The sequence below is a fragment of the Triplophysa rosa genome, linkage group LG25 (assembly GCF_024868665.1).
Source record: "Triplophysa rosa linkage group LG25, Trosa_1v2, whole genome shotgun sequence".
NCBI classification, from domain to species: Eukaryota; Metazoa; Chordata; class Actinopteri; order Cypriniformes; family Nemacheilidae; genus Triplophysa; species Triplophysa rosa.
Window position 1 is genome coordinate 6,897,655 of NC_079914.1, and position 24,936 is coordinate 6,922,590.

The following is a 24,936-nucleotide window of genomic DNA, read 5'->3' on the forward strand; positions in this document are numbered from 1 at the left end:
TCAATCATTCCGTAGCCCCACCGCATGGGCGTGGCTGGTCACTGCGGTACCCTGTCTGTTGTGTCATCTGCACTGATCTGTTCTTCATCATTCTCACACTTTTCCGCTATTTTCATACGCGCGCGGTGGCTTGGTAACCATAGAGACAGTTTAGCGGTGGTAAGTTTTGAAAAGCTATCTTTATCCGATATTTGTCTGCGTGTAAATTATGTGTCAAACGATAAAACCTTTGTCCTATATTTCCAGAATTCGTAAAATTTTGTAAAAAATGTTTTTGAAACATTCATAAGCATTGAAAACCTTAGTTTAGCAATATTTTGCATGTTACAAAGCGCTCATGATTACAGTAAATATTCATTATTTATGAATGTAGGGTGTGTATCTTAAACCTGTATACTAATGACGTCGGAGTAATAAAAAATACGATTCCTCAAGGCATAAACGCAGAAGTATTTGTCACAAAATATCAAAAATCTTGTTTTCTAAATCGAAAAGAAAACAATGTTTTAACCAAGAAACCTTTATAAAAGACAAACTATATACAGTAAGAATAATCACAGACTGTATTCAATATTGCAGTGTAGGCTATTATATTGGTGTATAATAAATGCTTGAGTGATAATACAGTATGTGGGCCTGTTTTTTGAGGGCGTGTTCATTCATCACCAAAAACAAACACTAGAGTGCTGATTCTCTGTCTGTACTATTGATTTTACATCAGTAAATCAGCTGACATTTAGTATCAGTATGCTGTATTTACATAGGACACGATCTGCCCCATTGCACATCAAACAAACGGCACACCACTAAAAAGTCATTTATAATGTAATCCTTTACCGTATGGTGAACCATACTGCGTTTTTAGAGCACACCCCAAATGTCTTTCAATAATTTAGTATATACAGGTATTTAATTTTGTATCATCTTTTAATATTTGTCCAAAGAGGTCATATGGTAAAGTTTTAATCATTGCGTAGGCGAATAGTGGGAGGTCCACACCCGGTTGTTAAAGTGATAGTTCACCCAAAAATGAAATGAAGACACAATAATTGTCATTTTTGGGTGAACTATCCCTTTAAAAAACATCGTTGACTAATGGAGAAATGCAAGTGTTTGTGCAAATGGTTGGAGGATAAGGAGGTGGAATCATGGCTGAGGGCCGTCTCTGGGAATAAGCGTGAGGCGTACTGCTCTGTGTGTCAGAAGGCGATTAGCGTAGCCTCGTTTCTCTTTCTAATAAACCTTGCATTGGGTTAGTCACTCAATTAATTCTCTTGTGCCCACCTTTCTGAATTATGTTGCATGACTGTTTAGTTGTGCTATCTTACAACCAGTATATAGTAAATGTAAGTTAAAGTGTCGCCAATGTAACCGATTAAAACGTTGTGTGTGTGGCGAAAAGTGGCGATGAGGTCTTAAACTGTATGGAAAGAGTCTTAAAAAAGGTCTTAAAAAGTATTAAATTTAGCTGCATGATTCCTGTATATACCCTGATATAAATGTCCAGGACTATCTGATATCTTTACTATACGATACAGCAGGTCTATGTAAAGTACACACTCTTGTAAAATAACAGTAAAGTCATGACATGTGGTATAAATCAGATACTTCATTTATAAACATGCGTTTTACATTTTAAACATCACACTGTATTTATTCCTGAAGAACTGAGAGCAATGAAGTGATTTATCTTATTGTTAAATATAATCATCAATGAACTTTCTCCCTCCAAGCTTGCAGCCCTCACAAGGAATTGAAGGTATATTCATATTTTGTACTCTAATGTTATGTAAAAAGGAATGAAATGGAACGCATTCCTTTTCTTTGCGGATTGAGCTAAGATAGCAATGGTTTTATGCATTGCTTAATGTCTCAGCTAGGCTTTAAGAGATGTTTTTAATCCGAAGCTCAGAGAAATGCCATCAACAAATATTATCCTGGACAGCATCCCATTTTTATTCTTGCAGAGCTGATTGGCAACCACATTACAAGACAACAGGAAATAAGCCACTTAACCTCCATCCCCCCTCAGTATAGCACTAATCGAGTGTCTGGTTTACAAGGCATTTCTCTTAGCATGCTGGACTAAGCGTTGGCTACATGCTGCTGCTGGCTTCTTGGCTAATAATGGCAAAGTGGACATGTGTCCGCAGCCCGGCCTTTTAACAGCACCACTTTGCATGAAATACTGAAAGACGTAATGGCGCTACGTCAAATGATTGATGCTATTTATATGCTATAGCTTTTAGGAACCAATTCCTGTGTATATTTTTATTTATGACTCATGCAAAGAGGCAAGACATAAGCCATTATCATTGTGTTCTTGAGCAAGGCACTACAATGAGGGTTCTGGGTTCAATAGATGTTAAGCCTTGGGCAGGGCATTTCGGAAATTATTTTAAGATGTGTGAAGTTGTTTTGTTATCAAATTGTAAACAATTGGATAAAAAGATAAAAAAAACATTCTTTTCAATTTTAATACACTATTGTTTTTGTTAAAACATATTAACGTTGAAGTTATGGCAATATTTTAATTCAAAGTGTTTTTGACATTTAGCATGGTGCAATCCATTAAAAAAAAGGTTTATTCAAGTGTGCTGCTAGTGTGCTTCTTTAAAACTAAAAATTAGAAAGTATACTTTCTACTTAGTATGCACTTCTTAGAAGTACTTAAAATTACAAGTACACTTGACTTACTGACATTAAAGTTTACTTGTTTACACTTACTCAAACTTTGATCGAGATTATACTTAAAAGTATATTGAATATAAATATACTTGTCTTGTAGTTTTGTTTACTCTTTTCCTTATTTACATTTACATTTAGTCATTTAGCAGACGCTATTATCCAAAACGACTTACAGAGAGTTCAGGGAGCAATAAGCGATATGTCATACAGGAGCAATAATACAATAGGTGCTAATACAAAGTTACAGGTTTCAACAAAACGTTTTACTTTAACAAACTAGTTTCTATTGTAACAATAAATGATTTGAAAAATATATAAATAGTAAACTACTAAACTAGTCGTTTACTTTAAAGTGTACTTTCATAAACTAAAAAAAGTGCTACAAGTATTGAACTGGTTAACAATCAGTATACATATAAGTGCACTTGTATACTCAAATTTTACTACTGTTACACTTAAAGTATACTTAAAAGTACAGTTGTCAGGATCGTAGTGAAAGAGAAGAACCCAAGTGCAGGCAGGCTGTGACGGGGTAAACAAAACAAGACTTTAATAATAAATACAAAAGACAAAACAAAAACCCCACGATGGGGTGCAAAAACAGAACAAATACTAGGACACGGAAACAGAACAAGAAATCAAAACAAAACACTTCCCATGAGACGGCAAAAACTGAACTAAATCAAAAACGAGACACTACGTATAAACACTTACAAGGGACACCAGCAAACATGGTCAAAGGCACACGACAGGGAAGGCAGACAAACCACCAGCATACACACGTACATGTAATACACCAGCACAAGAAACAAGAGGGTATAAATAGGGAAGAAAAACGAGGGATAACGAGCAGGGGCAGGTGTAGAACATAAGACACAAGAGGGAGACAATACAGGAAACGAGAGGGGCGGGGCCAATGACAAGACCTGAGAAAACACATGAGATGTCAAAAAACAAACATCTCATGGCTTTCTCACAAATAACCTAAGGCTTTGCCATGGCTCTGCTACAGGACCAAGAAAAACATGACTAAGGAAGCAGAGCCATGACAACAGTTTTACAAACTAAATAGTCGGCCAATTTAGTCCCAAGTAGTAATGAAATATTACACTGACAAGTATGCTACTAGTACATTGCTACACGAAATATAAAATATTACAGTAATATAATATAATATAATATGATGAACTGGAAATATACTGTTTTGTAAGGGATAGACTTCCACTGTGCTATTGAGCTAAACTTGTATTGAATCTAGAACAGTCCTTCGAATCACACCTGTCTGTACTGTGCTACTTTCGTGCTGGAGGCAGTGTAAGGGGAGAGATTATGCACAAATATACATAAACATTGCCAAAGTGGAGATCTGCCACTTTATATCCATTTAAATAACCTATTAAAAGTAATGTAGGAACTTAAAAATGTAATTGATATAATTTAATTTTTATTTTCATTTTGCACTTAATGTTGCACATATGTTATTTAAAATGTATATTTAAATACACAATTGCATTGTCATTTTAGATACTGCAATGCCATTTTGCGTATTGCATTTCAAATTGAAAATAGCAACCAATATGCTTCCATACATCAGGGTACTCCTGTGGAATTGTTGTAAATACATTTTAAGTCATTTATGTCTGCTGAATAACTCCTGGCTTTTTTTGGTGGGCTGCAGTATGTATTTGTTTGGCGGGGTTTCGTCGAGCATCCAGAGGGAGCGTCTGAAGGCAGAAGGGATGGGGACCAATGAGAATGCGGTAAAGTTCCTGAACCAGGACTACGAGGAGCTGAAGAGAGAGTGTGTGGAGAGTGGAAGGCTGTTTGAGGACCCCTGCTTCCCCGCCGTGCCCCAGTCACTGGGATTCAAGGAGCTCGCGCCGAACTCCTCCAAAACACGCGGTGTGCAGTGGAAAAGACCCACTGTGAGTGATCTTATTGTTCATTCCCTCCCCTTTGATCACCAGTTCATGGTGCATTAGCTTACTATGCTAACAGATACTACGTTTGATTGTAAAAATGTATGAGTAAACGCTGAAATTAACATGATAAGTAAATGATGTAGAAGTATTATTAATTTTCTGTTATCTTTAGCTCATGCATTATGGCACTGCTAACACACTAAACCTAAATAATACTGAAAAACTAAACCAAATCTTGACAAAACTAACAACAAAATTGAAAAGAATGTTAAACAACATAAACCTGTTAGGTTAAACATTGTCCCATTATCTTTATCTATGTTTGCTCAAATAGTTAAAATAAGTCTATTGAAATGCTCTGGTGCGTAATCTTTGCTGACAGACAAAGTGGCACACTTTGGTAAAGTGGCTGCAAGTGGTTTTTTGATGTGCACATGCTTGTGTATTTTCAGGACCTGTCAGACAACCCCCAGTTCATAGTGGGCGGGGCCACGCGGACAGATATTTGCCAGGGGGCTTTAGGTGAGCATGTACTGTAAAAATCTGGGTGTGAAGGTTTGTGCATGCTTGCACACGTTAGCATGCGGAATGTCAGTGTGTGCAGTTTGTGTTATTTATATTTTCTCACGACTATTGTTTGCAAATGGCTGAAATAAAGTCCAGATCATATGTTGTATGTGGGTGTTAGGATGCGACAACCCTTCAAACATGCATTTCAGTGACCTCGGATGTCCAAATTCGCTGTACTTTTAAAATAACTAAATACCGTGTTGTCAAAATTGACAAGCACTTTTTAAAACTTCTTATTGGTTAGATATTTGCAAAGCCCTGTGACAAACATACAGGGTGACTAATAATAATTATTTATGGCAAAAAATGCTCTGACAACAAACCCCATTGATTCTAAGTCAATCTCTTTTAACCACTGTGATGATAATGCAGTGTGTTTTCCGTCACTTCTGAGAGGAAGTGTGTGTGTTTTGGGGTTTGATGTGCATGTGTGGACTTCCTGACTGCTCGGGAGTGGTTTGCAATGCCTAAGCAGTGAGTCACATTGGCACGGATGTCATCTAACATTTGAGAATTCTGGGATTGCTGGCCTATAGCCACAGCCCACAACATGCCTGTGTGTGTGTGTGTGTGTGTGTGCGTGTGCGTGTGCGTGTGCGTGCGTGTGTGTGTGTGTGTGTGTGTGTACGCACGTCAGCGTCAAACAAAAAGTGTTTGTACAGCAAACACGGGGTGGAGGATGAGGAAGCTTATCTTAGAAATACATTTTACCTTTCAGTTAGCACACAGATGAATGACCAATGACGTGGCTCAAGCCTCCTCAGCCAACAAATGAGTTTGCGATTTGGGAAGAATGGCGTTTGAGATAAAAGACGATTCATCTCGAGAAAATGTTCAGTGTTAGGTTTATTGCAGTGTTATCTTAATGAACAAACACACACATGTTCCCCACCCCTCTATGGCTGCTGGTGGAGGTCACCCCCTGCTGGCTGAATGTGGTACCTCATATTACAAAACTAACTTAGATGTTTGCCATCACTGACATTACACGAAGAAATTATTAGAATGACAAACTGTAAGTGTAGTAAATGTTTTGTGTTGTAGTAAAAAAGGCTCTACTACATTAGGTTTAAAAATTCAAGATAATAAGAGTTATTTTTGCACTACTGGTGGCAGGAGTGCAAACTTTTGACACTTTTAGAGTTAAATTGGAAGAGATATTTGCCCATGCAAAACGTGCCACTTCAATGCTATAGTGTTGTGGGTGGTTGCTGCGTTGTTGCCTGATGGCACGGGTCAAAGGTGCCCACTTCCATGTCTCTATTTTGGTCTCTAGATATAAGTGACAACACTCACTACTATTTACTATTTATAATACACTCACTAGTATTTACACAGAGGACAAGCACATGAGAAAGGAAAATTTCAGCACTCATGACAACACTTATTCATTCAACTTACTGGGTCCATCTTACGAAACAATCTTATACAGCTTATCAAAGGTGTCTGGTTCTTCAGACACTGGAGCTACTGACATTATTGAAAATAAGTGATTGTAAGCAAGATTGTTGACATGTTGCCTCCTGTTATGTAAAGTATAATGAAGGTGACAGGGTTTAGGGTCTTTATTTTGACTTTTAGTTTGCTGTTTAGTGTTTAAAACCATATAGACTGTTTCATCTGACGCACACGCCTGGCTCAAAGTTAACTTCCTGTCTGTGTTTGGTTATAATATAACAATTTATTTTATATTTTGTTAATATTAATATTAATTTCTGTTAATATGTTATTATACGTGTATATTCATTGTATTAAATTGAAACTATTCAACAGTTATTGATTCTTTGCTGAGGTCTACTGAAAGTTTGGGCCACATAATGTTTGTTTATGTTGTTGCCGCTAAAACCGTCTATAGACAAATTGTTACACTACTGTACTTATTAATATTTTTTTCTAAATTTAGGAATAATAGAAAACTCATAAAAGGTTTGGAATAACACAAATGTAACAATGACAATTATGCTGTGACTAAAAAAATCCCAAATAAATAAAAATATAAATGTGATATTTCAGCATCTTTAGTATAGTCATTTACACAGAACTTTACTTTACTCAACTAATTTACTCACATCCGAGTTGTTCCAAATCTGTATACATCTCTTTATTCTGAAGAACACAAAGATATTTGAAAGAATGCTTGTGACCAAACAGTTCTTGGACCCCATTGACTACCATAGTAGGAAATATTACTTTACATAGTTTTTTTGTTAAACACAAAAGAAGATATTGTAAAGAATGTAAGACAGCAAACAGTTCTGAGGCACTTTTGACTACCATTGTCATTTTTCCTACTGTGGTAGTCAATGGGGTCCAAGAACTGTTTGGTTGCAAGCATTCATCCAAATATCTTTCTGTGTTCAACCAAACAAAGACATTTATACAGGTTCGAAACAACTCGAGGGTGAGTAATTAATGACAGAACTTTCATTTTTGGGTGAACTGTCCCTTTAAGATTTGTAAAGTCAAGACTAGCAACATTTCAACTTAACGTTTGTACAAACATGTATAAAACATTTCATTTATATTGGTGTTCAGGTGACTGTTGGCTGTTGGCTGCCATAGCATCTCTGACGCTGAACGACAGGCTGCTTCACAGAGTTGTACCTCATGGACAAAACTTTACTGACAACTATGCCGGCATCTTCCACTTACAGGTAACACACATGCAATACTCCTGTGAATGTCCTATAACGTTTTACATTCATTTTATTTTGCTGTATGGACACTAAATTCATGTTGTTGTGATGCACAGTTCTGGCAGTTTGGTGAGTGGGTGGATGTTGTCATTGATGACCGGCTGCCTGTGAAGGACGGAGAGCTGATGTTTGTTCACTCAGCAGAGGGAAATGAATTCTGGAGCGCCCTGCTGGAGAAAGCCTACGCTAAGTGAGATTCTCCTCTATGTTTCCTGACGTTTGAGTTCTATAAGGTAAGTGTATTTTTGTTTGTTTGTACAGGCTGAACGGTTCATATGAAGCTCTGTCAGGAGGATCCACCACTGAAGGCTTTGAGGACTTTACTGGTGGAGTGGCTGAGATGTATGAGCTGCGTAAAGCTCCCAAAGACCTGCACCGCATCATCGCCAAAGCTTTGGAACGAGGTTCACTTTTGGGCTGCTCTATTGATGTGAGTCCCACAGCGCCACCCGCAGGCCTGGAGACACATTACAACAGTTTCCTAAATTTGGCCGTTCTGGTTTATTTTACAGTAGGCCTATAATTTGATTGTTTGTGTGTCTGATAGATCACAAGCTCCATGGACATGGAAGCCGTGACATTTAAAAAGTTGGTGAAGGGACATGCGTATTCAGTCACGGGTCTCAAAGAGGTCAGAGTGATTTAATTTCTAAACATAATATTAATGTGCATTTATTCATATTGAACGTAGACATTCAGATCAATAATTATTTTTTACTTTCGTACTTTTAGGTGAATTACCGTGGTAACAGAGAGAGGCTGATTCGCATCCGAAACCCATGGGGACAGGTTGAATGGACGGGAGCTTGGAGTGACAAGTTAGTCGAAATAAACAAATTTCGAATAAATTGGCGTTCGGTTCGGTGCTTCTAGAAATATCAAACACTGTTTTACAGTTCTGCCGAGTGGAATAGGATTGACCCGGCTGAGAGAGAAGAATTGAACACTCAGATGGAGGACGGCGAGTTCTGGTAAACCTCCATCATGCAGATCTGATTTACTTGACTTTTCTTTTCCCTGCACAAAAAATCCACTCTTTTTTCCGCACAGGATGTCTTTTCAGGAGTTCAAGCGTCAGTTTTCCCGGCTGGAGATCTGTAACCTAACCCCGGACGCTCTGAGCGAGGACACTCAAAGCTTCTGGAACACGATTAAGTTTAACGGCAGCTGGAGGAAAGGAAGTACAGCGGGCGGCTGCAGGAACAGCCCTAGTGAGACTCAGTCATCCACAACTTCATATTAAACCTAACCCAAACCCAAAGTAATCCTAACCCTCACTGTGATGTTAGATACGTTCTGGATCAACCCACAGTATAAGATCACGCTGTCGGAAGAAGATGATGATCCAGATGATGCAGAGGTAGCCTGCAGCTTTCTGGTGGCGCTAATGCAAAAAGACAGGCGGCGTTTCCGCAAACAGGGACAGGACATGCACACCATCGGCTTTGCTTTATATGAGGTAAGAAGCCAATATATGAGGTTATAGATGTCCGAAACTTGCTAAAAAAACGTGCTAAAATGTGTACTAATTTGTTCATTTTTTTAATCTCAACTTTAGGTGCCGGAAGAGGTAAGGAATTTTTTGTATCTTACGAAGGAATAGTTCACTCAAGAATGAATATTTTGTCATCATTTGCTCAACGTCCATTTGTCACAAACCTGTATACATTTCTTTGTTGTGCTGAACACAAATGGGGATATTTTAAGGAAAGTTTGTAACTGAGCCGTTTTGGGTCACCATTGACTCCCATAGTAGTATTTTGTTCTGCTATGGGAGTCAATGGTGACCCAAACCTTTTTGTCATTTTTTTGTGATTTACAAAATGTCTTTTTCTTTAGTTTCGTGGTGCTCAGAGTGTTCACCTGAAGAAGGAGTTTTTCCTGCGGCACTCGTCATGCGCTCGCTCTGAGACCTTTATTAACCTCCGTGAGGTCAGCGCGAGACTGAAGTTACCCCCGGGCGAGTATCTCATCGTCCCATCCACCTTTGAGCCCAGCAAAGAGGCCGACTTTGTTCTCCGAGTGTTCACTGAGAAACAGTCTGAAACACAGTGAGTCACACGGCTATTAAAATAAAACACATCAACGGTGAAATAAATGCCAAACAAAATATTTTTAAACTACAGTACTGTCCGTTTTGAACTAGTTTAAGCAGAATGTTTAGACTAATTCATGCTTTTTTATTTGTTTTAGAGAGATGGACGATGAAGTTTCATTTAGCCTGGAAGATGAAGTAAGGACTTTTTTGTCATAATAGTTGTCAAAACAAGCAACTGGCAACGACCCACAACACTGATTTATACACGTAAAAAAAAATATATAAATTTGTGTTTTTACCCATAGGAGGAGATTTCCGAAGCAGATATTGACGACTCTTTTAAAACAATGTTTGCTCAGCTGTCAGGAGAGGTGTGTATCTGTCTGTATCTGTCAGTTTCTTTTGATAAAAGAATGAAAATAAAAATTATGTAAATCATTCGATCAAACCTAATCTAAACTTTCTTTCATGCAGGACATGGAGATTTCAGTTCATGAGCTCAAAACCATTTTAAACAGAGTGGTGTGCAAACGTAAGCATGACTTGTTTTTATGCATTCTTCTCTCATTTGTGACTATGTGTCTTTAAGAAATATCTGTTGTGTGTTCTTCAGACAGGGATCTTAAAACAGACGGGTTCAGCATGGAGTCGTGTAGGTGTATGGTCAACCTGATGGATGTATCCTTATCTTCTGTAGGGCTTTTCAAAAAGATGCTTACACTGATCTATCATAGAGATTTGAGGGTAATCTATTTTGATTGGACGAATATCACCTAGCAACCACCTGTAACACTCTAGTAACCACATTGCAACATACTTAACAGCATCTCAAAAGACGTGGCAACCACCTAGAACGCATTTGCAACCGCAAAGCAATGTACTAATAAAAAACCACATTAGCAGGTAAAACAACCCAGAACCCCTTGCAGCTTCACCAATCACATTTTCTCTATAAACGGATCATTCTAGTTTATTTTTGAGCTTAACTTATGTAACTCTCAGAAAGATGGCAGTGCACGACTGGGACTCATAGAGTTTCAGATCCTTTGGACTAAAATCAGGAAGTGGCTGGTGAGAAAATCATGTTTGTTTAATTCAGTTAAATCAAATCTTACAGGAGGAATCTGGGCAAGTGCATCTAATTCACACGTGTTGTTTGCAGGACATTTTCAGACAGTTTGATCTGGATAAATCTGGCGCCATGAGCTCGTACGAGATGCGTCTGGCTGTGGAGTCTGCTGGTAATGACCAGATCTCAATAATTATGTCAGTTTGTTCTGCATTTATGGGCACATGTTGATCTTTCTGTGTTTGCAGGTTTTAAGCTGAATAACAAGCTGCATCAGATACTGGTGGCACGATATTCTGACGGAGAAACGATTGACTTTGACAACTTTGTGTGCTGCCTGGTCAAACTGGAGTCCATGTTTAGTAAGTCATTCACATTATGATGCCCAACTGTGTCTCAGTGGTAATAGCCGTGCTAGTTTCTAACATCACAATAACAATTTGTCATTTTAATGTGTTTTCTCCAACAGAGGCTTTTAGAGAGCTCGACAGAGATGGGTCGGGGGTAGCAGAGCTTAATGTGTGTGAGGTGGGATGACATTTCTTATGAAAGGTATTTCTTCATCTAATGACGGCTTATGAATTGCTCACATATACCATCTCTCTCTCTCTCTCTCTCTCTCTCTAACAGTGGCTGTACATGACCATGTGTGGTTGATGTATGGAGATGATCATATCATGCTGGGCCAAATTACTATCACAACTGCAGCTTTACAGCCATTACACCCAAAGATGCCGAGCAGTACAAAACATACTGCCTTAAAAACACACCCACCCTAACCAACAACTGAGCTTCCGGCCATATGCTTTTCCCTTAAAAGGGACATCCTTATCATGCAAGATATATACCTTTTTACCTGTTCAAAACCAGGAAATAAATTTGATCAGTGTCAACAGGATCATATATTACAGCATTTCAGAAAGCAAGTTAATAAAACTTAACTGCATGCCACTAACCTCTTAATTAACCAATTAGGTTGATTAATCTTGCATATAGTGTGTGCTCTACTTGATGTGGGTAGTTATTAATAAATGATTAGCCTTTAAATTTTGCACCAATACGGCCTTGAGATGCAGAAAGAGATCTTATGAGTGTTATTATTTGATTTTGTTTCACTGTGAAACATTGTGACATTAATAATATTAAATAAATGAACTTTGCTCTTGTAGGATATTCAGGGAATTCTGCTGAATATTTTTCTTTTATGCTGTGCATCTTAATATAAGCTGAAAATAAACGAGACTTGAAAATAAACTTGATGTTTGTCTTATATTTGTAGAGTTTATTTTTTAAAACAAAACCTCAGTTTAAATAACCGAGAATGCGCAATAAAAAACATGATTTTGGAACGTTTTAGTTATCTGGTCATTTATTTACACTAAATGTAATATTAACATACAAGTGACAGCCCTGTTTAAAAAACAATAGAAACCATCACAAATATTCAAATACATTTTATGGTTAATGGGAGTTGTATTGGTTTTAATGTCAAATATAATGATCACTGTGGGTTTGTACGATTGGTGAGGTTTTATGTGGTGAAGGCGAACCAGTAAAACACCATTAAATACAACTGGAATAAGACCCAAAACACACTGTATTAAAAATGGTTTAATGGTAACCTGCTGATGCTTCATTATGGTATTCGTAATGAAAAACATTAGATTTTATATTGCGTTTTCTAGTTAAAGCATATTGGTAGTGAGCCAAGTAAACAGGTAAAGTATAGTAATCTTAGTACCCTAATAAGGTAACAACCACAGTTTTACATAGAATCAAACCATCATCAATCAATTGTGACATTTGATATACACGATAAGACGAGTCTTATTGGCCATCTCGTGTATTAATTATAACCAAGAAACCAATCAGATGAAGTTATTAATTTAATATATTTTCACAAGTTTTTCACAGTTCAGTCCGAGTTGTGTCCATTGTCAATCAAGTTACTCTTTCGGCTTGGCGTCTCTGCTCTCCAACAGTCCGAGTAACGTAGCATCCGCCTCCAGCAAAGTCGTATCTGTCGTCGCTCCCAGGAACCGTGAGGTCAACTCCAGATCCTCCAGTCTCAACCTCACTCTGCTGCCTCTCTGGTACTTCTCTCCGTCCACCGAGGGCCTCTTACACACACAGTTGAACTTCCCACCGAAATCTATGTACAAGTCATCATTGACGATATGAAAGATTTTGCCCATGACGATCTTGTCCTTAGCTGGACCCATCTGCATGAGTGGGGAATGTCGTAAGAGAGAAATGAAGGAGGTCTCGTCCCTGGAGCTCAGTCGTACCGATGCGCTCCGATCGCCCTTCTGCTGCTGCTGCTGGAGGTCTGAATGCAACTCGTATGCGGTTGCAAACCCGCTCTTCACCCTCTCGGCTGATTTATCATCCGTGCCAGCATCTTCACCAGTAGATCCACTCACTTCAGAGCTGTATGGTGATTTGAGTGTGGTAAAAACGCGCGGTTTTGGTAGTAAAGTATATCTAGCGCTCATGTTGCGCATCACCTTACAGAGCGACGCCATGTTGAAATGTCACAGAGGGCAGGGCATTCTGGGAAAATATATAAAAGCCCACCAAAAATATAACTGTTTTACTTAGTTAAAATAAAAATTCAGTTTAAGAAATTGTAAAGTGTGTTAAAGGTAATATACACAATTCCACAACCATGAACAGGGAAAACATTTATATCTTAAATAAATTGGCAATAGAACAAAAAGTAAAATAAAAAAGCCAATTTTGATATTTAAATTTTATAAAGCAGAAAAAACAGCCATTTTGATTATTGTTGTGTATAAATGTAGGGATGAAATAACAGATTTGAAGTTGAGAAATAAATAATTGAAGAAATTTGAATTCAATCAAAAAATCACATAGAATAAAATAAAAAAATATATGAAAAATGCGTATAAAATAATAAAGCTGGCCAAATTCAAGAGCAAATAATATAAAGAATTTCAGAAATTATATTAATTAAATTATATTGTTAAATGATACTAAAAGAAAAAAATAAATGTGTTAAAAGGAGTGTTCTCTCGGTTTCCGTACTTGCGTCAAAGTACGTCATCGGTTTTCCGGAAGTTTATAAGAACGTCTGCTAGAACGTCGAGATAAGAGTAAAACATGGAGCTCTTTGTAATTTCGCCTAATTTGAAGTTTACTAATCTAACCATCGCCCCAGACTCGACAGTGAGTGATCTGATCGATCATTTTATCAGTAAAGAGGTGGGTAGAGTCAAACATGAACGTTATCTGAGACCGAACTCAGCGGTGTGATTCTTAGTATTGTTGTTTGCTATTTTCTTAGTAATGGCGGATACATGTTTTTCTTTTTAGAGTCTTTCTTTCTCTGATTTATATGTGACGACTAATGGACGCATATCTCACAGTACTGACTTCCTTCAGTCTGGTGTGGTTTATCGTGTGGAGCCTCGGTTATGTGGAGGGAAAGGAGGTAAGTTGACGTCAACGAGATGTTTCCAGAACATATTGACACTACAGTCATCCGCTTACTTTTACAAGTCTTAAATTTACTAATAAATGTGCTGGTTCTCTTAAGTTGTTTAAAGCTCTTTTTGTTTTGTAGGCTTCGGGTCTATGCTGAGGGCCCTCGGTGCACAAATTGAAAAGACCACGAATCGCGAGGCTTGCAGAGATCTGAGTGGAAGAAGACTGCGTGACGTCAACCATGAGAAACAGTAATGCTGATGACTATCATGTCCATCTTTAAAGACTTGTTGATTTCTATAACATTAGATCGACAATACTCACTGCTTATCTCAGGCCGGTGTAAATAAGCTTGTGTTTATTATATGCAGAATGGCAGAATGGTTGAAGAAGCAGGCAGACCGAGAGGCAGAGAAGGAGCAGCGGCGCTTGGAACGCATTCAGAGGAAACTGGCCGAGCCAAAACATTATTTCACAGACACCGATTATGAGCAGCAATGCCACGACTTACAAGAGAGACTGGAAGACTCCGTACTAAAAGGTTATTTGGAAAACTGGATTCGTTTCTATCTTTCAGGCATCATAGTCGAACTAAAAACACGTCTGAATGTTCAGAATATTCAAACCAAGAGATATAAAATACAAAGTGTTAAATCTGGTTAAACAAAGATAGAAAGACATTTAATATGTACATCTATATAACAAAATATGAAAAGCTCCCATGAATAACACAAAGAGACCATGGAATCAGACAGACATTTTGCTATTATGATTTAAATCAAAGATGCTATCGAAATATCTTGCAGCTCTTATACTTGTATTGAGGATCTTGTACTGAAATATTGCTTAACCTTGCTTGTTTTGATGGTTAAAAATACAAACGTCTCTATTCTTTAGGCATGCAAGCATCTTCCAGTGGGCTTGTGCAGCCAGGCGAAGGCCCAAGCCGCAAGCGTCCAACTCCGACCGAGAGCAAAAAGAAATCAAAGAAGGTTTGCCTCTGGTGAGCTGAGATCATTTTGAATGTGTGTATAATAAAAAACAACCGGAATGTAGATTCAATGAACAACCCCATAGTAATAGTTTTTTTCATCCAATAGGACTGGCCTAGGTGAACTGGATGATATGGGCATATCCGGTGAAAGCAGCGATAGCGACAGCGAGGCGTCTCCCTCTACCTCAGAGTGTGGGGCTTCCTGTAGCTCTGATGTACCCAAACCAGCTTTGGTGCCCTCAACCACTAGGGGGCAGGACAGCACTGAACATCAGGACCAACCCAGTAGCACCAGCAGTTCCTCCAACAGTCCTGCACCCAGCTCCCCAACACCCAGCCAGGAGAAAGAGGAGGGAGGGAGTGGAGAAGAGGTGCAGAAAGAGGCTGAGAAGGAGTGTACGGTTGAGAATACACAGAACACCAGAAGGGAGGAGGAGGAGGAGGAGGAGGAGGAAGGGAGTGTAGAGAAGGTGCAGAAAGAAGCAGGGAAAGAGTGTACGGTTGAACAGGTAGTACAACCAGATACACAGAGCAGTCCAGCTGAGAGCAGTCAAACACAAGAAGTGGTAAGGAGATATGCTTTTCTCATAGTTGAAAGTGTTTAAGTTTTGTTTGTGATTTAAATGATTTCTTTATTTTTTATTTAGGTGGAAGGTCCACTAGATTTGCTCTCTGTGAGGGGAGTCGAGCAGTTGGAAGCTTTGGGTTTGGAGCAGGTGAAGAAAGAGCTGATGGAAAGAGGGATGAAATGTGGAGGAACGCTGCAGGAACGCGCCGCTCGTCTTTTCTCTGTCAGAGGACTGACTCCAGATCAGATCGACCCAGCACTCCTAGCCAAACCCAGCAAGGGCAAGAAGAAATAAATGATCAGGAACGGAATATTTTTGTAACTCTGATTTGCTTTGTAATTGACGTGTCTGTCAGTAATTACTTGGTTTGTATAGCAGATATAAAGTTTTTCTTACGTTCAGTTTATCTACCCTACCATTAAACTTGAATATATTGCTTTAACACCAATGGTCTTGTTTTTCATTTAAGAGATTTAGGCCCGGTTTCATAGACAAGGCTTAGCCTAAGCCAGGACTATGCCTTAGTTAATTTATGCTATTTAAATCGCTTTTATTAAAATGCTGTAGAAAAAAACATTAGTGATGTGCATCTTGAAACAAAACAATGGCACGGACATATTTTAAGGTATGTCAGGGCAAGTTGTTATCAGCTCAAAATTCATTTTAGTCTGGGACTAGTCTTGTCTGTGAAACCGGGACATTGTCTCGTTGTTTGCCTGTTTTTCCCGTTTCAATTCTATTCATTAAACATGACCAAAGCTGAGACTCAGGCTAACTTTCATTGACGTCATGAATGATACATTCTTCAGCAACTTCATACAGTGTTATACAACGTAACAAGCAGTCACATGTTATTGATTGATATATTGTTCACATTGCATGATTTGTAATCATTTTCTTCTATTTTGCTCAGAATTTTGGTTAAGTAAAATATTGCTGCACATTTTTCTGGTCATTTTTGCGTTACACTGTTAGGCAACGTGTTTCTATAAATATCCACCATGGAGGGCAGGTGACTTGCACTTCAACTCGCCATATAACTGCAATCATTGGTGTGTGGCGTTGTCATGATAAAAAGCTTTTGATGAATAGACTGAAAGGTGATAAATACATTTGGAAGTTTTCTCAATTTAAAGTGCGACATTTAGAAACGTGATCACTGGGTCTATGGAGTAGTAGAGAAGGAATTTTGAAGAAAGCTCGTGTTGGCTCCGACACGACAGGTGGCGCCAATAAGCAGCATATCGGTTCATTCATTATAGATCCGTAGAGGAACATTGTGTTCATGCAGTCGAACTGCCGAGTCGTCGAGAGTTTATTTTATACAGTCTCTTGATTTGGATACACATATTAGAGATAAAATGCGTATATGTTATAGGCGCTTTATGACGCATTGGTAATCAAGTGATGGCGTTTCCGCTGCCTCGTCCTCAAGGTCTTCAGCTGCCGAAGCATCTTTTGCGGACTGTAGACTGTCAGCAGGGCGCTGTGAGAGCCGTGCGCTTCAACGGTGAGTCTGGGCTTTTAAGCGTTTTGTTGCGTCCAGGAATGTGGATCGGGGTCGAGAAGGCCGACTGACAAAGATGCCTTTAAATATCAATACTTTGTGGATTATCAAAGACTTTAGTAAGCGGAAACGATTTTGATAGGCCTATCCTGACTAGCGCTGAGAAAAGTAACAGGCATCCGATGTGTGGTTTTAGACAAAACGTTAACTTTTGTATAGACGTTGAAAAGCTTTAATCGCTATTAAGTAAACTTTATATTGAAAGGTCAAGCATTTTGCGCATGTTATCACTAACGTTATATACTCTAATCTGTATTTGTGTCTTTCTAGCTGATGGGAATTATGTGTTGACATGTGGCAGTGATAAATCTCTGAAACTGTGGAGTGTCAGTCGCGGGACTCTGCTGAAGACGTACACCGGCCACGGGTATGAAGTGCTGGAGGCCGACGCGTGAGTGTGTTTCAACCTTATCAAATATCATCAGAAAGTCGTGCTGGCTTTAATTAAACGCTTCGCTCTCACTGTTTTAGCTCTTATGACAACAGTCAACTGTGCTCGTGCAGTTCTGACAAGACTGTCATCTTATGGGACGTGGCCACGGGGCAGGTGACGCGCAAACTCCGCGGACACGCCGGGGTGAGTTTCCATGACAACTATAAATGAAGCGCAATAGATTACTTTCCTTCGGTTCAACACTGTCATAAAAAAGGATTGTGAAGGCGTATAGCATGTTTATACTCATCCACATTTATATTTAAACTTTACAGCAGAAACATGGCAATATTGGTTGCAATTGTAATTTTGTGTAAGTGGTGGGTTTGGAAGTACGCTTCAAAATACACTGATGGTAAAGAACAGACGTATAGCTATCAATTTCGTGTCTTTCTGCTTTTGTACTTGTTGCTTAGAAAGTGAACTGTGTGCAGTTTAATGAGGAATCAACTGTAATTTTGTCAGGTAGGTCACTATTAATGAAATGGGTAGAATGAAAGGAGAGTCATAGTTAGAATAACAACTTATCTCAAATGATCTGTGTATATAATTTATCTGTCTCGCTCTCTCTCTCTCTCTATATATATGTATGTTTAGGCTCTATTGATGGTACAGTGCGCTGTTGGGACACTCGATCCAGGCGAATGGAACCCATTCAGATCCTGGATGAGGCTCGAGATGGAATCAGCAGTCTGAAGGTGTCGGAGCATGAGCTGGTAACCGGGTCAGAACCAAGCTAAATTCAACAACTACAGTCTGTTCTAAAGTTCTTGAATTGTCTGTTTGTGAAAATCTTTAACTTTAGCTTTATTTGTCGAGTCTAATTTTGGTGCATAAAAAAGAATGTTTGAATGTCTGAACTTGTATGACACGGGTAAAACACGGGTTTGTTTTAGATGTAATGCAATGTGTATACACGATTTAAGGTTAAAACGCTGTATTTTCCACATACCGTGCATGTTTGTATCTCCTCTTTGCCACCCCTCTCTGAAACGCACAGATTTTTTACAAAGCTCAGGTTCCAAAGCAATTGTACTGACAGGTACGCCCACCTTAGTTGCGTATACATTAGTCAAATCATACCACGATCTCAGGTAGATTTGTGGGGGTGTGGTTACACGAGGTGTTTCAGGCAGGTCTGGGTGAGCATTCGCTTTTAGATAGAATGCATACTTTCTTCCGACACTTTACTTTTGCAATTTTACATGTCTAATACATGCATGGGCAACTAATAACACACCAAAGGCACAGAAAAACACGTATTCGCGCCATATGACCCCTTTAAAGTGAGTGACTATAGTTTGTCATGTTTTAGGTCTGTGGATGGCAGAGTTAGGCGTTATGACCTAAGAATGGGTCAGCTTCATGTTGATTACATAGGAAGTGAGTATTTCACCTGAAATCTGGCCATGTGTATCTCATATGATGAAATGAAATTACATTTGCTGTTTGTATTTGTTTCATGACTTTTGTGTTATATGTGTGTTTAATAGGTCCCATTACTTGTATATGCTTTAGTCGGGATGGACAATGCACGCTAAGCTCCAGTTTGGACTCTGCGGTGCGTCTGCTAGATAAGAGCACAGGGGAGATGCTCGGAGAGTATGTACAACACAAAAACACTGCTGTAGAACTATTTTGTTGATTTGCTTAGTTTATGACCTGTGTGAATATGTTATAAAAAGTCTGTTTGTCTATAATGCCCATTCACAGGTACACCGGCCATGTAAACAAAGGCTATAAGCTTGACTGCTGTCTGTCTGATAAAGACACGCATGTTCTAAGCTGTTCAGAAGATGGTCATGTTTACTACTGGGATCTGGTGGAGGTGAGCAGAACTCACTTGATTCCCAGTGCAAAAAAAATGTCAAATACTGTGAAAAAAATACAACGATGTAGGCTCGTAAAAATAAATGTAATCTCTCTTTATAGGGCTCCCTGACTTTGAAGCTTCCTGTTGGAAAAGCTGTTGTCCAATCACTATCATTCCACCCAACGGAGCCCCGCCTTTTGACTGCTATGGAAGGGCGTGTTCAGGTATGGGGGGCGGAGCCGGAGGATGAGACTGTGGACAGTGCACAGTGAGATTTACAAATGAATGAGAAAAAATGTGATTTTTACGATTTTTGCCCGAGTTGTATTTTTGTATTTTATAATAAAGTAAATAAATTTTTTTCTTAAAAGATGTATACTGGTAAAGTGTTTTGATTGTAAATTGTTCAAAATCTAGTCTAGATATTACAGAAAGACCTGATGAATATTTGGGTTGTCTGTTTTATTCATGCCTTTTTCTGAAGTATATTTTTATTGTTTCTGGATGTTTCCAGATAAAGTATGTTTCCCTTTTTGTTTAAGAAGTGAAATGACACCAAGAACAAAACGGCGTTTGCTTGTATTTTAATGAGAACTGTACACATTTTCACAAGGCACATAAAAAAAGATTAACAATAATTTATTAAACGGGTTTCAAATAAATAAATAATTTATACACATAAATATGTTTTATTTTTGGTTCGGATGGACAAATCTGCAGACTCATAGCTGGGTCTCTTAGTTTATCAAAACTGACAGTTTCAGACCTGAATGTTTTAACATCGCAATATTAGCCAAATAAGCCACGTCATACAAAAAAGCAAAGTATACAACTCAATACATTTCCCATACATAAACATTACGTTCATAACCGTCCTCTACGGAGAAAGTGAGACCTCTCTACCTGAACGAATGCAGTATTTCAATTCAAAGGCACTACACAGTCTTCATGTAGCCAATCAGAAAGCTCAACTGGCCACCCTCGTCCCTACCCCATACAGGCGCATTCTGCAGCAGACAGTTTCTCCACTTTGTGCCAGCGATGATTGTTGTCGAGAAAGACCATGTCTTCATGATGCGTGGGTCGACAGCAGGGTTGGTGATGCCATTGGCTGGTGTATTGTAAGATGCCGCTCTGCAAGAGGTTGGTGACCGTCAGGTCGTGATTGGTGGCGAGGCGAGGGCAAGTCCCGCTGCAGTACTTAAACAACACCGTCTCGTCCGAGTCGTACCCCAGCCGGAGGTCTCGCACCTGGAGCAGGATGGAGTGGAGAGTGCATGGGGATTCGGCGCTGCGGGGCGATCGGAACTCCCTTTCCAGCTGCCTCTCGGATCCTTGCTTTTCCTCGTTGTCACCACCTCTCCTCTCTTCATCGTTGAAGTCTGACTTGGTGGAAGCAGTCGGACCCCTGTTTTCTGAAAAACAGCAAAGACTAATTTGAGTTTTGGATCAAACCCAGAAAGTTCATTGCCCTGTTCCTAAAAGTCACAACCTCCAGCCTTACCTAGTAGCGTTCCAAGCCAGCGTCCTTCTCCCGTATGAACGCAAAACAGCAAAACGGTGATCTTCAGCAGTGAATGCATCATCTTCTCTTTTGTTCAGGTTGAGAGCATAGGTGATGCTAAGACTTGAAGCTACCATCTCTTATATATCCATCTAAGCGGGTTGGAACCATTGGGGCGGAGGGGATGATGAGGGGAGGACGGGAGGTGGAATAACCCTTCCGCTCCTGGTTTCTCACCTGGTCTCACGGCTGTTATTTAATCATTTATTGAATTTTTGGAGAGGTACTGGAATTGCTCCATGTCTAGGGGTGGAGATTATGGAAAATGTAGAAGTATGGATTATGGAAAATGGGGTGAATTGCTTAAAGCTGTGGGCTGTTCATAGTCTGACAGCAAGAAGTTGCTGAGGTTGGGTTGACATTGATTAACACCAACACATTGCTCAAGTTTTTTTTGGAATAGAATAGATGTCATGTGACATTGTAGAAGTATACATACAGAATTAACATTATGGGGGGAGATGTATGGGTTAACGTGAAAGATGGATAAAACGGGCCCATAATTAAAAGGAACAAAGTAGATGACAGAAGTTATTTGAATGGAAATACCAAGAATAATGGCTGTCTTCAGAAACATAAATTTGGGGATTTGATTAAAATGTGATTTTTTTCACTATCTGCATTCCTTATGTAACTCCGAAGACATGAATCCTGCAATGTCAGAGGAATCAGTGGATGCTCATGGCTTACAGAGATGTCTCGGATAATGCTTTGTGTGCTATGTTCATATAGACACAGAATGGTTCTGTATGCATGGAAAACAGCTGTGTGTTAGGCTTAGATACGGTGTCTGAAATGGTCACGAAACAGACACCCTATTGACCTTTAAATTTAAATAAAGAGTTCACCCCTTTGCTCACCCTCATGTCATTCCAAACCTGTATGACTTTCTTTCTTCTGCAGAATACAAATGAAGATATTTTGAAAAATATTGGTAAGCAAACAGCATTGACCCCCCTTGACTTCCATTGTATGTAACACCATTGAGACATTTCTCAAAATATCTTCTTTTGTGTTCTACAGAAGAAAGACTCATATGCAGGTTTTGATTGACGTGAGGGCAAATTCATTTTTACATTTTGGGGTAAACTATCCTTTTAAAGTGTTATAAATTTTAAAAACAATAGAGCCCTGGAAATTGAAAATATAATGGAATTATTGGCTGTAATGGGAATTGTATTGGTTTTAATGGAAACTATAACAGTGTTTAAACACAGTTTAAAAAGGAATTTTGTAATTGTTTTAATAGAAAAAGCTAATGGTTCATAATGGTATTTTAATGGAAAACAGAACTTCTGTGATGGTTTGTATTGGGTTTCTGTTTTTCAGCAGGGAGGTGTCTTTGACAAAATGGTATCACATTTATAAGTAAAATAATGTATGAACTTGGTTCATTTATGCTGCGACTTACAATAATTCAATATCTTAAACATTCTCAATGTATTCCCTGAAAATTGACCTTGTCATTGCCTATTCAGTTACATTCAACAACAACAAAAAAACATCTAAAAATGCAAGACTTAGGTTGTGTTAGGCTAAAAATGTTTTCCGTTAAATAAGATCAATGGGAAAGGATTTCAGCCAATCAGTCGGGTGGTTTAACTTTGACACATGACCATAAAACGACCAGCTTCACAGGAAAACTTCCATAGAAATCTCTCAACTTGAGAGTCCGTCATTATTTATCATCTCAATTTATGATCAAGAAGATTACTGTCAGGTCAGTTTCCATTGGCACTGTTGGCATGATGTTGGCTCAGAGCTACTTACTACCTTGTTAAAGCTAAACATTATGCAGGTGAGATGTGAGAGGGCTTGGGTCTCTGCATCCCCAGACATGGATTGGAAAATATGGGCTGTGGTCCGTGAGAGCAAATAGATTTGGAAGAGAACTGCTATTTGTCTCGCCAGTGAAATGAAAGTATGATAAATAGTTTTTTGATTTCTTTTACAATCGTTTCTTTACTCCTCTTTGTTTTCCAAGTCATACAGAGGGAGAAGTCATTCCTTGTATGAACTGTGAGATGCACTGGAAATGATGGTGATGATGACAGTGGTGATGATGATAACATGACGACAGTGCTGATGATGATTACATGATGATAGTGATTTTGGATTTAACATTTTGCCTTAAAAGCCAAATGTTGTTAAGAATAACAGTGGTGGTGGATGTACATTACACGTGCATACTATTTAAAGAATGTGCCAGATGCATCCAGCAGATATATGGTAACCAGTCTGACATGCTGAGACTTTGGTATTTGAAGCTGTCTGAGTCAGGCAGAAATCTCATATCCCGATCACAGTGGAAAAACAGTTTTACCCTCACACACTGTAAAACACAGGGTGACATGAGAGGGAGGTGTGGACTCACGGCCCATCAGATGGAAAGAAGGGAAAGGGGCTTTGTCTGTCTGGTACAAATCACAAGAGCTCACCTGTGCATGCACCCTTCGTTAGAGATTTATTCCTAAAAAAAGTGCACAGACTCTCAGCATTCTTCATAACTTGGCTTTATGATTTTAGATTGTTAGATGCGTGACAAAACAATACATAACCGTATTGTGAGAATAAAAAACAGCTCTGATCCAATAACAAACTCTGTCAGGATAATCTGTGTGATCTGATGAAGTGTGTGATCATCTAAATTTGCTGATTTGTAAAGTTTTATTTGAAATATTGACATTGAATCATAATATGTTTCAAAATAAGATTATAAGAAATGTCTAACAATGGCCTGTCATTTCAAATATTATTGCAGCACCCAACATTTTATATTGCTTTTCCAGAGAAAAAGCTTATTGCTCAGAGGTTGCTCTTTTATATGGAGATGAGGTTTATGTTGTCAATAATGTTTGGCTGCATGGTTCCATAAAGAGCCTTTTAACATCCGAAGAACCTTTTCCAAGAGGTTGTTTGTAGTGTAAAAACGTTTTTTAGACTAAAGATAAAAGAAAGAAATGGTTCAGAACCTTTGCACAACCTTTGAGTAAATTGTTCTTTGGGAAACCCAATATAGTTCATCCATGGCATTGCTGTAAAGAACCTTTTGTTTCTTTCTTTCTCAGTGAATAGTGGAAATTTGCAGCACAAAACAGCAACAATAAAGGTCAAGCTTGAAAAACCCAATGTAGACCCTGTTCCAAGAGGGCAAAGGGGATTATTTTTGAATAAAGTATTAGATAAAGAGTGAAGCGTGTATACTGCTGCTGAGCAGGTTCATGTTTTTAATATGAGACTCTGGGGTGTTTAAGGTATAGATAGCTGATAGCTGAACTAGTGCATTTGGAAGTGCATACCAGCAAAGGCAGGTTTCCCGCCCGGCCCATATAGGGCTCGTCTGCTCCGGCCAGGAATGTAAGAGCATCGTTCCAGCGTTAGGAAGCATTCTGTGGGAATTAGTGGGGAATGTCAAACTCGCCAGACAAGGGCTGTTTATGCTGTAAATCTGAACTGGAAGCTCCTGCCCCCTCCATCACTTCTCATCCTTCACACCATTCCTGAATCACATCCCTCCATCACCTGGACCAATGTTTCTCATTTAGGATCTCCACTTATGTTGTTCA

General features: G+C 38.9%; 5 protein-coding genes across 5 annotated transcripts; 3 read left to right on the top strand and 2 right to left on the bottom strand.

The window, feature by feature from the left end:
• Positions 1-13: 13 nt before the first annotated feature.
• capn1b (calpain 1, (mu/I) large subunit b) lies at positions 14-11,919 on the top strand. Its single transcript, XM_057325021.1, has 23 exons — positions 14-159; positions 1,734-1,759; positions 4,367-4,613; positions 5,063-5,132; positions 7,716-7,834; positions 7,933-8,066; positions 8,138-8,306; positions 8,424-8,507; positions 8,609-8,694; positions 8,773-8,847; positions 8,927-9,087; positions 9,166-9,335; positions 9,435-9,446; positions 9,716-9,927; positions 10,070-10,109; positions 10,220-10,285; positions 10,389-10,446; positions 10,528-10,592; positions 10,917-10,985; positions 11,077-11,155; positions 11,232-11,345; positions 11,453-11,511; positions 11,614-11,919. Exons 3-23 carry the CDS (start codon positions 4,368-4,370, stop codon positions 11,638-11,640), a joined length of 2,115 nt encoding a protein of 704 aa, XP_057181004.1. The 5' UTR covers positions 14-159; positions 1,734-1,759; position 4,367; the 3' UTR covers positions 11,641-11,919.
• A 366-nt stretch (positions 11,920-12,285) lies between these two features.
• mrps28 (mitochondrial ribosomal protein S28) lies at positions 12,286-13,514 on the bottom strand. Its single transcript, XM_057325023.1, has one exon. The coding sequence runs from the start codon at positions 13,506-13,508 to the stop codon at positions 12,930-12,932; it is 579 nt and encodes a 192-aa protein (XP_057181006.1). The 5' UTR covers positions 13,509-13,514; the 3' UTR covers positions 12,286-12,929.
• A 532-nt stretch (positions 13,515-14,046) lies between these two features.
• On the top strand, positions 14,047-16,791 carry sde2 (SDE2 telomere maintenance homolog (S. pombe)). The gene is made up of 7 exons (XM_057326381.1): positions 14,047-14,208; positions 14,320-14,437; positions 14,570-14,681; positions 14,802-14,971; positions 15,328-15,433; positions 15,531-15,990; positions 16,072-16,791. The coding sequence occupies exons 1-7, from the start codon at positions 14,107-14,109 to the stop codon at positions 16,285-16,287; spliced, it is 1,284 nt and encodes a 427-aa protein (XP_057182364.1). The 5' UTR covers positions 14,047-14,106; the 3' UTR covers positions 16,288-16,791.
• A 449-nt stretch (positions 16,792-17,240) lies between these two features.
• On the top strand, positions 17,241-20,180 carry wdr83 (WD repeat domain containing 83). Its single transcript, XM_057326384.1, has 9 exons — positions 17,241-17,503; positions 17,831-17,951; positions 18,032-18,137; positions 18,410-18,458; positions 18,591-18,717; positions 19,309-19,376; positions 19,487-19,595; positions 19,707-19,821; positions 19,926-20,180. Exons 1-9 carry the CDS (start codon positions 17,401-17,403, stop codon positions 20,076-20,078), a joined length of 951 nt encoding a protein of 316 aa, XP_057182367.1. The 5' UTR covers positions 17,241-17,400; the 3' UTR covers positions 20,079-20,180.
• Positions 20,181-20,793: 613 nt separating this feature from the next.
• On the bottom strand, positions 20,794-21,393 carry LOC130549245 (persephin). Its single transcript, XM_057326465.1, has 2 exons — positions 21,311-21,393; positions 20,794-21,221 (listed from the first exon to the last, which is right to left on the bottom strand). The coding sequence occupies exons 1-2, from the start codon at positions 21,390-21,392 to the stop codon at positions 20,794-20,796; spliced, it is 510 nt and encodes a 169-aa protein (XP_057182448.1). The 5' UTR covers position 21,393.
• Positions 21,394-24,936: the final 3,543 nt, after the last annotated feature.

Excerpts from the sequence above, each read along its gene's own strand:
- capn1b (XM_057325021.1), top strand. The coding sequence starts at position 4,368 with ATGTATTTGTTTGGCGGGGTTTCGTCGAGCATCCAGAGGGAGCGTCTG. Across the intron at positions 8,307-8,423 it reads TTTTGGGCTGCTCTATTGAT|ATCACAAGCTCCATGGACAT; the intron begins GTGAGTCCCACA and ends TGTGTCTGATAG. Across the intron at positions 8,695-8,772 it reads ACGGGAGCTTGGAGTGACAA|TTCTGCCGAGTGGAATAGGA; the intron begins GTTAGTCGAAAT and ends ACTGTTTTACAG.
- mrps28 (XM_057325023.1), bottom strand. The coding sequence starts at position 13,508 with ATGGCGTCGCTCTGTAAGGTGATGCGCAACATGAGCGCTAGATATACT.
- sde2 (XM_057326381.1), top strand. The coding sequence starts at position 14,107 with ATGGAGCTCTTTGTAATTTCGCCTAATTTGAAGTTTACTAATCTAACC. Across the intron at positions 14,209-14,319 it reads ATCATTTTATCAGTAAAGAG|AGTCTTTCTTTCTCTGATTT; the intron begins GTGGGTAGAGTC and ends TTTTCTTTTTAG. Across the intron at positions 15,434-15,530 it reads TCAAAGAAGGTTTGCCTCTG|GACTGGCCTAGGTGAACTGG; the intron begins GTGAGCTGAGAT and ends TTCATCCAATAG.
- wdr83 (XM_057326384.1), top strand. The coding sequence starts at position 17,401 with ATGGCGTTTCCGCTGCCTCGTCCTCAAGGTCTTCAGCTGCCGAAGCAT. Across the intron at positions 18,718-19,308 it reads GAGCATGAGCTGGTAACCGG|GTCTGTGGATGGCAGAGTTA; the intron begins GTCAGAACCAAG and ends GTCATGTTTTAG. Across the intron at positions 19,596-19,706 it reads ACAGGGGAGATGCTCGGAGA|GTACACCGGCCATGTAAACA; the intron begins GTATGTACAACA and ends GCCCATTCACAG.
- LOC130549245 (XM_057326465.1), bottom strand. The coding sequence starts at position 21,392 with ATGATGCATTCACTGCTGAAGATCACCGTTTTGCTGTTTTGCGTTCAT. Across the intron at positions 21,222-21,310 it reads CTGGCTTGGAACGCTACTAG|AAAACAGGGGTCCGACTGCT; the intron begins GTAAGGCTGGAG and ends GCTGTTTTTCAG.